This window comes from Mobula birostris, chromosome 8, assembly GCF_030028105.1.
Source record: "Mobula birostris isolate sMobBir1 chromosome 8, sMobBir1.hap1, whole genome shotgun sequence".
NCBI lineage: Eukaryota > Metazoa > Chordata > Chondrichthyes > Myliobatiformes > Myliobatidae > Mobula > Mobula birostris.
Genome location: NC_092377.1, coordinates 136,931,786 through 136,945,826, shown reverse-complemented (window position 1 = coordinate 136,945,826; position 14,041 = coordinate 136,931,786). Strand labels below are relative to the sequence as shown.

At 43.3% G+C, this 14,041-nt stretch overlaps 1 protein-coding gene across 2 annotated transcripts in view; it reads left to right on the top strand.

Annotated features, from left to right (window-relative positions):
• LOC140201763 (inactive carboxypeptidase-like protein X2) overlaps nt 1–14,041 on the top strand; it is a 124,446-nt gene that overhangs the window by 39,221 nt on the left and 71,184 nt on the right. For both annotated transcript variants that reach the window (XM_072266392.1, XM_072266391.1), the window contains 3 exons: nt 5,343–5,429; nt 6,635–6,709; nt 13,415–13,483. In XM_072266392.1, the coding sequence (XP_072122493.1) occupies nt 5,343–5,429; nt 6,635–6,709; nt 13,415–13,483 (231 nt within the window). The remainder of the gene's footprint in view (nt 1–5,342; nt 5,430–6,634; nt 6,710–13,414; nt 13,484–14,041) is intronic.

Here is a 14,041-nt window from a genome sequence, read left to right as displayed (position 1 = left end):
CACACACACACACACACACACACACACCTCAACAGGCCAGGTAGCATCCATGGAAATTAACAAACCGTCCATGTTTCGGGCCGAGACTCTTCTTCAGGACCGGAAAGGAAGGGGGAAGATGCCAGAATAAAAAGGTTGGGGCGGGGGTCGTGGAGGTAAAGGAATTTTGTATCTGGTTCTATAGCTTCCTCTGGCAGCTGATTCCACATACCTACCACCCTCTGTGTGGAAAGGTTGCCCCTCAGGTCCCCTTGAAATCATTCCCTTTTCACTTTAAACATTTTCCCTCCAGTTTTAAACTCCCCTACTCTGGGAAAGAGGCAATGATTACACATCTTTTATTTATTCCACTCCTGATTTCATAAACCACTTTAATGTCACCACTCAGCTTGCTTTGAGCCAGGTCAAACAGTAACAACTTATACTTGTACTGTAGCTCAAAGCCTCCAGTCCCAACATCCTTGTGAATCTTTACTGCAGCCTTTCCATCGTAATGACATCCTTCCTATGTACTGGAACAGCACAATATTCCAAGTGCGATCCCACCGACACCTTGTGATACTTCAGGCATTATAACAACAAAGTCGTTCCTTTCTCTTCTGCCTCCCCACACAAGCTGAAACCGTACATTGCCTACTGTGACCAAATCGCCTGGGCTGGTCACCGCAGGCATTCTGAGCAGCTGCAGATGTACAGCGGCTGCAAGAGGAGGTCAGAGACTGGGTGTCCTGCCGTGGGTGACGCACGTCTTCACACCTCCCAAAGCCTTTCCACCACGTATGTGACCAAAGTCAAGAATGCGAGGGAACATCCTCCACATGTCTGGATGGAAGTTCAGCGAGTTCATCACCTTCTAGGACTAAGCAATCCACTTGACTGGTATCTCACCCACCAACTGATGAACTTTCTCTTCCTAATGATGCACGGTGGAAGCTCTGCATTCCGTCTACAGAAGGCTATCTCTCCTTGACTATTCCAGCTCCCAAGCCAACTACTAAGAAGGATAAGGGTAGCAGACACATGGGAACACCAACCCATGCACGTCCCCCTCTCAGTCACATCCCTTTCTCAACTGGAAGTAGATAACCATTTCCTTGTCACCATGGTCTAAATCTCAGTCGCCTTCCGAACGGCTATGGGATCACCACGACCAGAAGTCCATGGATTTTCTCCACCGCCGCTGGGCAATGCAGGACAGGATTTATTCTGATGTTATCTGATACTGTCCAAGAAGAGAAAATTTACAAGGATGTTGCCGGATCTGGAGGACCTGAGCTACATTGTTCAGTAGGTTAGGACTGTATTCTTTAAGACTTAAAAGATTGAGGGGAGCAACACACACACACAAAATGCTGAGGAACCTCAGCAGGCAGAGCAGCATCTAGGAAGGGAGTACAGTCAGCGTTTCAGGTCGAAACCCCTCGGCAGATTGAGGGGAGATTTGATGGAGGTATACCAGATTATGAGGGGTATAGATAGGGTAAATACAAGCAGGCTTTTTCCACTGAGGTTGGGTGGGCCTACAACTAGAGGTCGTGAGCTAAGGGTGAAAGGTGAAAAGTTTAAGGGGAACATGAGGGGAAACCTCTTCACTCGGAGAATCGTGAGAGTATGGAATCAGTTGCCAGCACAAGTGGAGCATGTGAGCTCGATTTCAATGTTTAAGAGAAGTTTGGATAGTAGTGGTATGGAGGGCTGTGGTCTGGGTGCAGTTTGATGGGAGTAGGCAGTTTAAATTGTTTCAGAATGGTCTAGATGGGCCAAAGGGCCTGTTTCTGTTCTGTAATTCTCTATGACTCTGAGAAATTGAACGTTTTAGTTTAAGCACCCAATCACTTCCTGGACTTGTGTTCCTAGATTGGGCTAATACGACACAAACCAGATCTTTATAAAGGTCCCACCTGAACAGAGTTTACATTCACAGCCTGTGAGCTTTCACAAGACCAGAAGAGTGGAGAACATTATCACCAAGTTGAAGCTGTTTAACATTCTCATTGTGTGGTTAATTGTAAAGTTGTGTGAAAGTATAAAGCAGATGAGAGGAAATGAGATGCCTGTTCCACACCTCTCCCAAAATTTTTCCAGAGAAATTCATGGGCTGTCAATACACAATGACTCATTCAGACATTTTAAATACTTACAGTGTGACAGTATGCACAATTTGACCCCACACCCAAACAGCAACCTTTACTAGAGCAAAGACTTGCAATAGATTGATTACTGTCAGTGACTTAAAATCAGTTAAATGTAAAGGCAACGATTAATCGCGGAGAATGAAATAAAAACTAAAAATGGTGGAAGTATGAGAGCTTGGTCAGCGTTAGAAAAAATAACAAGTTAAAGGCTTGGTAGAACTTTCAAGAGAATGTCAAACCAAATGTGTTTTTTATATAGATGCTGAATAGCTTCCAGTGCTTTTCCAATGCTTAGATGATTTTAATTTTAGATTTCATTCCTGCAGTTCGCTCCTGGTTTATTTACTCAATTTTAATTGAAAGTGAAAAACAAGAAAATCTGGAGATGCCGGAAATCCAAAGCAACATGCACAAAGCGCTGGAGAAACTCAGCAGGGTCGGGCAGCATCTACGGAAAAGAGGAAACAGTCAGCATTTCCGGCCGAGACCCTTCGTCAGGACTCAGGTCTGCCTGGCCTGCTGAGTTCCTCCAGCATTCTGTGTGTGTTGCTTTAATTGAAGCTGAGCCATTCAGACCTGAGTGGAGAAGTAATTAATGTAACTAGGAATGGCAAGGCAGCTGAACGGCTAGAGTAACGCTTTACACCACCAGCGATCAGGGTTCAATTCCCGCCACTGTCTGAAAGAAGTTTGCATGTTCTCCCAGAGACCATGTGCCTTTCCTCCCACATCCCAGACTGTGTTCTCTCTGATTTGTAATCACCAGTGGCACAAAAATCTTGTGCTGTGCAATTCTTTTGCCTAGGGACAACAACATGTGCGCACTGAATTTTATATATAGAGGCATTCATTATAACAACTCGCAAAATACTGTCAATAACAACTTTGATGTCCTCTGGATTTGATCATTTTCGCTCTCACTCATCTGCACTTTCACAAAACATACATAGCAGGCCTGCGCAGTTAATTAAGGATTTACTCGCTGGGGTTTTTGCACACCCTCCATATGTGATTTCCTTGCTAAATGGCACTTTAAAAATTCAAGTTTCCAAATATCGCTCCACCATCAGGAGCAGGAGGAGAAGATGGCGGCGCGATGCAGCTCGCAGTGGCCACTCTGGTGGTGATGTCTGTTATTCGTCAAGTAGAGTGCCGTGCACAATCCTGATTTGATGGAGATGGACGTGAGAGTACGGAGGAACATCTGGCGAAACTTCTGAAATGCCTGTTTCGCTGCTGCTGCTACTGCGTGGTCCAGAATCTACGGAGAGGAAGGCCCCGAGTCCTCGGCTTTGCTTGTAGCTCGGCGGCCAGGGCAGGATCAAAGCGCTCGGCAGAGGATGGTGCTCACAGAGGCTGAGTCGGAGGGGCTGGCTGGAGGCTCGAAGTTTTCAGACGGACTCAGAGTCCGCTGCGGTCAGGTGCTTCCAATGGTGCTGCATCAGCAAGTTGGCAGCGCTTGGAGGTTCATGGCAGGGAGAGTTTCTCCCTTCTACCATCTGCATGAGATGATGAGTCTATCGGGACTTTGAGACTTTTTTTTTTAACAGTGCCCATGGTCTGCTCTTTATCAAATTATGGTATTGCTTTGCACTGTTGTAACTGTATGTTATAATTATGTGGTTTTGTCAGTTTTAGTCTTGGTTTGTCCTGTGTTTTTCTTGTGATTCTGGAGGAATGTTGTATCATTTTTTAACGCATGCAATTCTAAATGACAATAAACGAGGACTGAGTGTCCTCATAATCTAATCTAATCTAACCTCTTCCCACTTGTAAATTCTCCAGCAACTTTTGCATCGCGACAGTACATGCAGGTAAAACCATTTTCTGTATTGTACATAAATATTTGTCATAGCTGCACGTTCCTGACCTCATGAGCTTTTGTTGTAGCAGTTTCTACTGTTTCATTAAGCCATTCCACTTTAAATGAACTGGCAGTTCTTTTTGTACTTCATGCCCGGAATTCGACATATTGAATCAATAATTTCTTCAATAAAAACAATATTGATAAGCCAGATCTAAAATCTGCAGAAAAATCATCACATACTCCACATTGTCAACACCGTCCGCATCAGAAACCGGAAAAGGAAACGTGAATTTGTGTGACTGTGAAATATATGTAATGTGCCAATTAGTTAAAGGGTACAACCTTTTGCGCGCAGTCTAAATTCTTTAGGCGCTAGTAGCAAAAGATGCGTGCGCGCAAACACACGAACACCTTAGAGGGAACATTGACCCCAAAGGGTTAGTAAGTTTCGGCATGCTATGTTGGTGCTGGAAGCATGATGACATTTATTGGGCTCCCCAGCACGATCCTTGGACTGTGTTGGTCGTTGGTCCAAACGACACCTTTCAATATATGTTTCAAATAAACCTTATCTTCTCTTATCTTCCAGTAACAGAGCTGTGAACCCCACTAACTGAAACCTGTGCCAGCGAGCTCCACCTGTAAAGATAAAGATTGGCTGTTATTTGTCCCAAGTACATCGAAATATTCAGTGAAATGCGTCACTTGCGTCACCACTTGTGATGTGCTGGGGGCAGTCCACCTCCAGCATGCCGACAACTTACTAACCTGTATGCCTTTGGAATTTGGGAGGAAATCAGAGCATCTGGAGGAAACCCACGTGTGGACAAACTCCTTAGACAGCTGCGGGAATCAAATCCCGATCAGTGATTGCTCTCCCGGTAAAGCAGTTATGCTAACCAACACGCTACTGCCTCTCTATTGTAGTGCAGGTCTTCATTTCTGAGGGTCTTCCCCAGGATGGAGGATAACCAACATCCATTGCAGTTCCCTTGCTTCTGAGGTGGCCAGTGAGGTCGATCTGGAGGCCCCAGACACTCCTCATGGTGGGACAGGAGTTTATTGATGGATAATTGCAGTCATCTGGTGGGATAGTTGGCGAGCTGTTGAGCTCCATTCGTCATTTACATTGGGCTTCTGTTTGTTCCCAAAGAAGGTTCTCAGTAGCAGTGTTAACCCTCATCCCATGGTTTTAATGTGTCTGGAATTCCATGAGGCAATCGGAAGGGAGCTGGACTTTTTCCAATGATGCTTTGAGAAGATAGTTGAATCTTTTCCACTTGTCGTAGTAAAGCTTGGGGTAGCTCCTACTTTGGGACATGGGTGTCCAGTTGATTGAGTGTGATCAGTTGGTGAGGTTGGAGGAGGGATACTTTGTAATGAAAATATCTGTCTTTCAGTACCACCTGGCGAAACTACTCCAACTGAGATGTATGACTATGACTATGGAGATATATGGGAGGAAAAGCCTTGGGATAGAGGAACATGTAAGTATTCTCTGATAATTTGCACTTCTGTTTTCTTTAGAATACATATCCCTTTATCTGAGTTGAAGGTGTCACATGGTACAAGTTGTGACATTAGAAGTTCTATTACATTTCCTTGACATCTCAGAATCTTACAGGACAGTGAGGGTATGAACTGTTTTTCTCAGATTGTATTCTGATTGATGTCCACCACCAAACAGGGTAAGGACGGCAGGTGGAAAGAACACACCGCCACGTGCACGTCCTCCTCCTGTCCGAACTCAATGTTGGTATAACTTCACTGACAGCAGAGTGGGAGTCCCTTCATCTAAAGGTCTGTAGACGTTCAACAACATAAACGCAAAGAGACTCGGCAGATGATGGAAATCCAGAGTAACACACACAAATAGCTGGAGGAACTCAGCAGGTCAGGCAGCATCTGTGGAAATGAATTCACAGTCGATGTTCCAGGCTGAGACCCTTCTTCAGGACTGGAAGGCAGGTCAAGCCTCCAGAGCCATACTGATGCCTAGGTGCCCTCTCTACTGGGCCACTTCCACCCTGAGCATATGTACCAGCCTAGAGCAGACCTTCAATGCTGCTCAACACCACACCTCCAAAGCATTGGAAGGATAGGCAATAATTGCCATTTTTGCCAGCAAGATCCAGGTCCCAGAAGAAAGAATGCCGAGTCAAATCTAACCAATACCTCCAATGGCCTCTGAAGCAAACACACTCAGATATTTAATTCATCAACTTTTGTATGGATACCAAAACGTAAAGCATCCGACAACTGTACCTCTCTAAAATTTTTTAATTAGATGAGCAACTTCTCACTGACTCAATTACACAGACCATTTTCTACATAAATATAGTTACCCATGCAAAGATGGTCAAAGACACTCAGCCCGACAACGGCTTCTGATCTGGACCATAACTTGTACATGCACTGCACTAATCATTCTGAAGGCAGTTGTAATACTATTATCATTAACAAGGAAATATATGCCACAATGACAGACAATCTAAATTTTGATGATGTATACTTATCAAAAAGTAAAGAACACCTGATTGGTTGGAGACAGGATGGGGTGGAATGGTGTTGACTGTCTTTAAGGTGAAAGTGTAACAATTCCATTCTGAAGGTCAGCGAAAGATACTAGAATGCATTTCTCAGGCTGCATCAGCGGGCAGCTGGTAAAGATGAACCCTGTGTGTTTTCGCAGTGCCTCCTACAGAATACGGACCTGACGAAATCTACGACTATGGAGATCCATGGGAGGAAGAGCCTCGGAAAGAATGTAGGTATCTGCTACTACAGGGAGCACTTCCCATTTATTGGCATGGCCTTAGTTTATTACTCTGGAGAGAGGTGCCTGTCAGGACACTGCAGAGGAGCATGAGACTGGACTCGCAGTTAGATCAGACCAAGAAAGAACCGCAGATTACTCCTCTATAGGGCTTGTGAATTCAATGGGTTTTTGAGACAATTTTGCAGTTTTTGCAGTCCTCATTACTAAAGAGCAGTTTTTTTTAAAACTTAGTTTAAATTCCTCAGCTGCAAGGATTAAAGTTGAACTTGGCTATCTGGATGATAAGCAACTGGTTAAGTTCACCACCCCTAACAGACATGTTTGCCTGTAATTATATTACATAATGGTATTCAGTTGTGCGTAAAATGACAAAAATTATTAAATGATTAATGTCCATTTCATTTCATGAGATTTGAAACACTTGAGAATGTACAGTGACTTTCCTCATTTCTTCAGTGTTTACTGAAAAACCAGGAACAACATCGGAGGTAGCAACATGGCTGTCACTTGCCCACTGCTCCTGCACACCAGGCTTTCCAACAACCCGGTTGATACAAGGCAAAGTTACAGAACACAGAACACTGTAGCACAGGAGCACGTCCTCCAACCCACGTTGTTGCACCGAACTAATTAAACTAGTTATTAAACTAGTGCGGGCCATTTGAATAGGGGGAGGGTTCAGGTGTGTCCCATGGGTATCTAAGACTCGAGCCTGCCTTGTGTTCCAACGACTTGCTCCAAAGGTTAACCAAATTAGCATTAACCACAATAACACTGGTAAATCGTTCTAATCCCATTGAGCAAAGAATATGACAAAAACAAGTAAGATGTGTAATATGTGCGACCATTGGTATGTTTTTTATTTCAAAGTTCAAAGTAAATGTGCTCTCAAAGTATGTACGTGGCCTCATGTACAACCCTGAGATTTATTTTCTGGCAGGCATACTCAATAAATCCAATAACCATAATACAATAAACAGAAGACCCCACCAAGAGGGCAGACAACCAGTGCACAAATACAAAAAGAAAAAAAAAGACATAATAATAATAATAATAACAATCAATAAATGAATAAATAAACAAATAAGTAGATTCTTTCTTTTCAAATCTTTTTATTGTATATATAGGAAAAATAACATGAGTACATCGAAGCAACAACACTCACAATGCCTCAAAAAAAAACATTATCTTAAAGATTAAAAACAAAATTTTGTGATAACAAAAAAAACCTACTGAGCAGAAAAGTGAGAAAAAAAAAGAACCCATTAGGTGTACAACCCCGGAGCCATGCATCAAAAATAAACATCAAACCGCCAGCAAGAAAAGAAAATATACCAAAAAATTTACAGTTAGATCGTGGAAAAATTATATCAATTAACTCAAATGATAATAATGAGCAAATGAGCCCCATCTTTTCTCAAAATCAAATAAAGGTTCAAAGGTTCAACTTCTAATTTTCTCCAAACTAAGACATAGCATCACTTGAGAGAACCATTGTGACAAAGTGGGAGCTGATGTATCCTTCCACTTCAACAAAATGGCTCTCCTAGCTATCAATGTAACAAATGCAGTAACATATTGGTCAGACACAGAATAAGTAAATTGGATGAATGATGAATAGATAGATAAATAAATCAGGTGAATGAATAATAAATAAATAAATAAACAAACAGATAGCTAACTAGATAACTAAATAAATTGATAAATGAATGAGCAGGTAAATGAATTAGTAAAACAAGCAAACAAGGAAGGAAGAAAAATTGAGAACATGAGATGAGGAGACCTTGAAAGTGAATCTTAGGCTGTGGGAACCGTTGAGTGATGGGGCGAGTTGAGTGAAGTTGAGGTGTTGTATTGCTACTAAAATAAAGAGCACATTGAGTGATTTTGGTGACTGCCTGTCCCAATTTAAATAGTCTTTTTGACCATCAGTTCATATCCCTGGAATACCTTGTTATTCGATTCCGTTTTTTTTTGCTCTGCTGTTTTTAAAAGCCATCTTCACAGAGATAAAATATTTTCAAAAGCATACTGCAGCGTCTCATTTCCCAATACATCTGGGTGTCAGAGAAACCGCCCATCCCATTCCAACTATCAATTCTCAGACAAGGTTATGCAACCTCTTGCAGATGAAAACTTGGGTCCAAGTCCTTCTATTAAAAAAGTAATCAAAGAATTCAAATTATAATGAGAAAAATTCCTTTGAATAATACAGGTTAAAGGACTCTTTTGCAATTCAGATTATAAGGTGCACAGATATGTAACTGGCTTTGTCTGTTAGTTGCTTCTAGTGTGAAGAAATACAAATGAATGTGAGTTAAAAGGAAAAGGAACTGGCTCCTCTGACTTTAAATCTCGTTGCTGGGCTCCAGCACCTTTGATGGAGGTCTGGCTCTGTGTCTGTGGATGGGGTTTATGACTTGCAGTAATCGTTGGGGAATTAAAAGAGAAATAATTCCTGATCCAAAATAAAGTGAATGAATAACTGCAGTCAGATATCCCAGAACAATAATGTAATTGTGCGCAAGGGAAAGGAAGGGGAAGGAGGAGTCTCCATTCTAAGTTTCATGTTGCACATTGTATGGTTGAATGTAAAGTTTCCCTCTCATAATAGAACACAGAACAGCAACACACTGCATAACCTTTTGGCCCACGATGTCTGTGCTGAACACGGTGCCAAATTAGACTGAATCTCTTCTGCCTGTGCATGATCCATGTCTCTCTGTTCCCTGCATGACCATGTGTTTAACAGCCTCCTGGACACACAGCGATTGTGTAATACCACATGCACCAACCCTTGCTAAGGTGACCTTGTTTCAGTGTTTGAAATGATTTTATTTCAGTGGCATCCCATCGTCTAGTTTGTTTTGGCCTCAGCATTCAGTTCAGAATTTTCAGATCATGGGCATTTCCAGCACTTTCTGTTTTTTGTTACAATCCACACTTCCTTTTCTGCTGTTGTTTTCCATCCTACCAGTGCCCTCTCCTTGCATTTTCACTTAAATCCTATCAGAGGCATTCCTTCCAATTATTTTCACCTCTTCTTACCCCACCCCCCAAAACTTAAGACACATTTATCTCAAAACTTTTTGTTGAACGGCCCAAAGCTCTGTCCCACTGGGAATTTTCTGCTGTTACTTCGCTCCTGTCTCACAACATATATTCTGCCATTAAGGGTGGTTCCACAAACAACAACTACTTGCATTTATACAGCACCTTTAATACACGAAAGCTCTTCTCAGTCACTAGTCTAACCCAAAGCCACATAAAGAGATACTGAGGGAGATGACCTTGGGTTGATCAAAGAAGTGTGAGGTGGTACACATTGGAAGGACAAACTCCAAGGCAGAGTACAAAGTAAATGGCAGGATACTTGGCAGTGTGGAGGAGCAGAGGGATCTGGGGGTACATGTCCACAGATCCCTGAAAGTTGCCTCACAGGTGGATAGGGTAGTTAAGAAAGCTTATGGGGTGTTAGCTTACATAAGTCGAGAGATAGAGTTTAAGAGTCGCGATGTAATGATGCAGCTCTATAAAACTCTGGTTAGGCCACACTTGGAGTACTGTGTCCAGTTCTGGTCCCCTCACTATAGGAAGGATGTGGAAGCATTGGAAAGGGTACAGAGGAGATTTACCAGGATGCTGCCTGGGTTTAGAGAGTATGGATTATGATCAGAGATTAAGGGAGCTAGGGCTTTACTCTTTGGAGAAAAGGAGGATGAGAGGAGACATGGTAGAGGTGTACAAGATAACAAGAGGAATAGGTAGAGTGGATAGCCAGTGCCTCTTCCCCAGGGCACCACTGCTCAATACAAGAGGGCATGGCTTTAAGGTAAGGGGTGGGAAGTTCAAGGGGGATATTAGAGGAAGGTTTTTTACTCAGAGAGTGGTTGGTGCGTGGAATGCACTGCCTGGGTCAGTGGTGGAGGCAGATACACTCGTGAAGTTTAAGAGACTACTAGACAGGTATATGGAGGAATTTAAGCTGGGGGGTTATATGGGAGGCAGGGTTTGAGAGTCGGCACAACATTGTGGGCCGAAGGGTCTGTAATGTGCTGTACTGTTCTATGTTCTATAAAGAATTGGGTTTTGAAGAGCAATTTAAAGAAGGAAAAGAGAGGGGTAGAAATGAAAATAACTGCTGAGCAAAGAGAACATGTGTATGCAAAAGGAACCGTCAAGGAAAGAGGGGAGCTGAGTAGGATAAGTTAGTTCTTAAACAAATTAGAAGATGAAATGTGCCTGTCTGGTGTAGAGTTAGATGTCAACCACATGCTGGTGAATTTCTTAACGCTGTATAGTGAAAAGACTTATCGACAAAAAATATTGCTGGAGGAACTCAGCTGGTCAGGCAGCAATCTATGAAGTTGATGTTTCAGATCAAGATCTTCAATGGGGACTGGAGGAAAGAGGGGAGAGACCCAGTGTAAACAGGTAGCAGAAGAGGTGGGACATGAGCTGGCAGGTGATAGGCAGGGTCCAACTCCCTTTGGGACAGGCAGACCATGAGAGCACTTTCAAACTGTAGTCAAGTCAGACATAATAAGTCGACCAAAAGCATCACAGACTCACGACTTGATCCCAATGGTAAACATCTCATTTGGGCCAGAATTACATTTGAGAGTGCGGGCTAACAGATAGCTGTACTGCACAAGGGGAAAAGGTGAATTCACAAGATGATCAGAAGTGCAGTTAGAAAACAAGCATGGGGTAAGTTGTCAGCTGCCTCTCCAGGAGTACACACATTGAGACACAAGGATAAGAGAAAGCACGAAGGTGAATTCATAATGTTGATGAGACGGCTTTAGATAGGGATAGGGAGTGTGGCTATACATCAGAATGAGTGAATTTACTGACGTTCTGGGGAGAGAAATGGTGACTACTTGTGATGATTGAAAACTTTCAAAGTGGCATAGCAGCAAATTATTGCCAGCGTGAGACTTCTTGAGTGCATTGTGTTCCTGAGAGAAGAACAACAATAAACTATGACCCAGTCAGAATCAGCTCATTATTTCTGCTGCAGTTTCACCTAAAGGTCAGAGCCAACCTGTTCAGGAGGGAATTTGGAAGCTATTTCTTTGCAAGATCATGTCTAACAAGCCTGATAGAGTTCTTTGAGGAGGTGACCAGGCATATAGATGAGGGTAGTGCAGTGGATGTGATCTATATGGATTTTAGTAAGGCATTTGACAAGGTTCCACACGGTAGGCTTATTCAGAAAGTTAGAAGGCATGGGAACTTGGGAAGTTTGGCCAGGTGGATTCAGAATTGGCTCACTTGCAGAAGGCAGACGGTCATGTTGGAGGGGGTACATTCAGACTGGAGGATTGTGACTAGTGGTGTCCCACAAGGATCTGTTCTGGGACCTCTACTTCTCATGATTTTTATTAACGACCTGGATGTGGGGGTAGAAGGGTGGGTTGGCAAGTGTGCAGATGACACAAAGGTTGGTGGTGTTGTAGATAGTGTAGGGGATTGTCGAAGATTGCAGAGAGACATTGATAGGATGCAGAAGTGGGCTGAGAAGTGGCAGATGGAGTTCAACCCGGAGAAGAGTGAGGTGGTACACTTTGGAAGGACAAACTCCAAGGCAGAGTACAAAGTAAATGGCAGGATACTTGGCAGTGTGGAGGAGCAGAGGGATCTGGGGGTACATGTCCACAGATCCCTGAAAGTTGCCTCACAGGTAGATAGGATAGTTAAGAAAGCTTATGGGGTGTTAGCTTTCATAAGTCGAGGGATAGAGTTTAGGAGTCGCGATGTAATGATGCAGCTCTATAAAACTCTGGTTAGGCCACACTTGGAGTACTGTGTCCAGTTCTGGTCGCCTCACTATAGGAAGGATGTGGAAGCATTGGAAAGGATACAGAGGAGATTTACCAGGATGCTGCCTGGTTTAGAGAGTATGCATTATGATCAGAGATTAAGGGAGCTAGGGCTTTACTCTTTGGAGAGAAGGAGGATGAGAGGAGACATGATAGAGGTGTACAAGATAATAAGAGGAATAGATAGAGTGGATAGCCAGTGCCTCTTCCCCAGGGCACCACTGCTCAATACAAGAGGACATGGCTTTAAGGTAAGGGGTGGGAAGTTCAAGGGAGATAATAGAGGAAGGTTTTTTACTCAGAGAGTGGTTGGTGCGTGGAATGCACTGCCTGAGTCAGTGGTGGAGGCAGATACACTAGTGAAGTTTAAGAGACTACTAGACAGGTATATGGAGGAATGTAAGGTGGGGCGTTATATGGGAGGCAGAGTTGGAGGGTCGGCACAACATTATGGGCTGAAGGGCCTGTAATGTGCTGTACTATTCTATGTTCCATGTTAAGAAAGTGTGGCAGTGGGTTGAGAGTGATTGGTATCAGCCAAAGTTTCCATTTCTGATTGTTATTCATGAATTCATTTTGGAAGCCCCATCAGATGAAGATGAATTCTGGCTGGGCTTTGTTCTCCATTCACCCTCAAGGCTTACAATGCTTGCAATGCCACACTGACTGCAGGAAGTTTGTGCCTGCAACAGGGGGTAAAAAAACAAAGGAAATGGGAGCAGGTGTTTTGTATCATGTACTGGGTGCTTGGACTTCATGGTTAGGGTATGGACTGGAGACTTCGGAATGGGTACAAGTGGGTACACAGAGTACTCGGCTCTGAAGATCAGGAGTATCTGAGAGTAACACCTTGTTTTATATTTCACAGCAAAGCCGAGGGAACCAAAGGTTCCAGAAGAAACGGATTCGGATGAATATTTGCCACCGCTTGGTAAAGGTGAGTAGGTTGATAAAACATTGTCTTCTGTTCAGTTTAAAACTACAAATACCATCAATAGCTGTCTCTCGCGGGGCCTCTAACATGGTATGAGATTCACTTAAAGTCCTTGAAAGTAGAACATTTCATGTTCAAGAGGAAAGTAGGAATGAAAAAGTCCCTGATAACTCTGGCCATCTGAGCGTAAGGTCAGTTGTCCATTTGAGCCATTGGACGATGTCCAGTGTATTTCTTCACAGTACTTGTTACCACTCTAGCCTTCTCCCTATCCTTTGCCTCAGATGACCCAAAGGGCATTTTCACACACCATCAGATTTAGGCATTGGTTTAGGGTAAGCTGGGAATGGGTTACTACCAGGGCTAGATTGGTCTCTTATACTAATGTCAGCGCATGTAACAGATGCTGTGGGTTTCTCTGCGATTGTGAGGCAACGTGAATACTTCTGCAGTTACCAAATCTCCCTTGTGGCTTACAGATTCCCATGTAACACACACACACAGACACACACAAAATGCTGGTGGAATTCAGCAAGTCTGGCAGAGTCTATAGAGGGTATA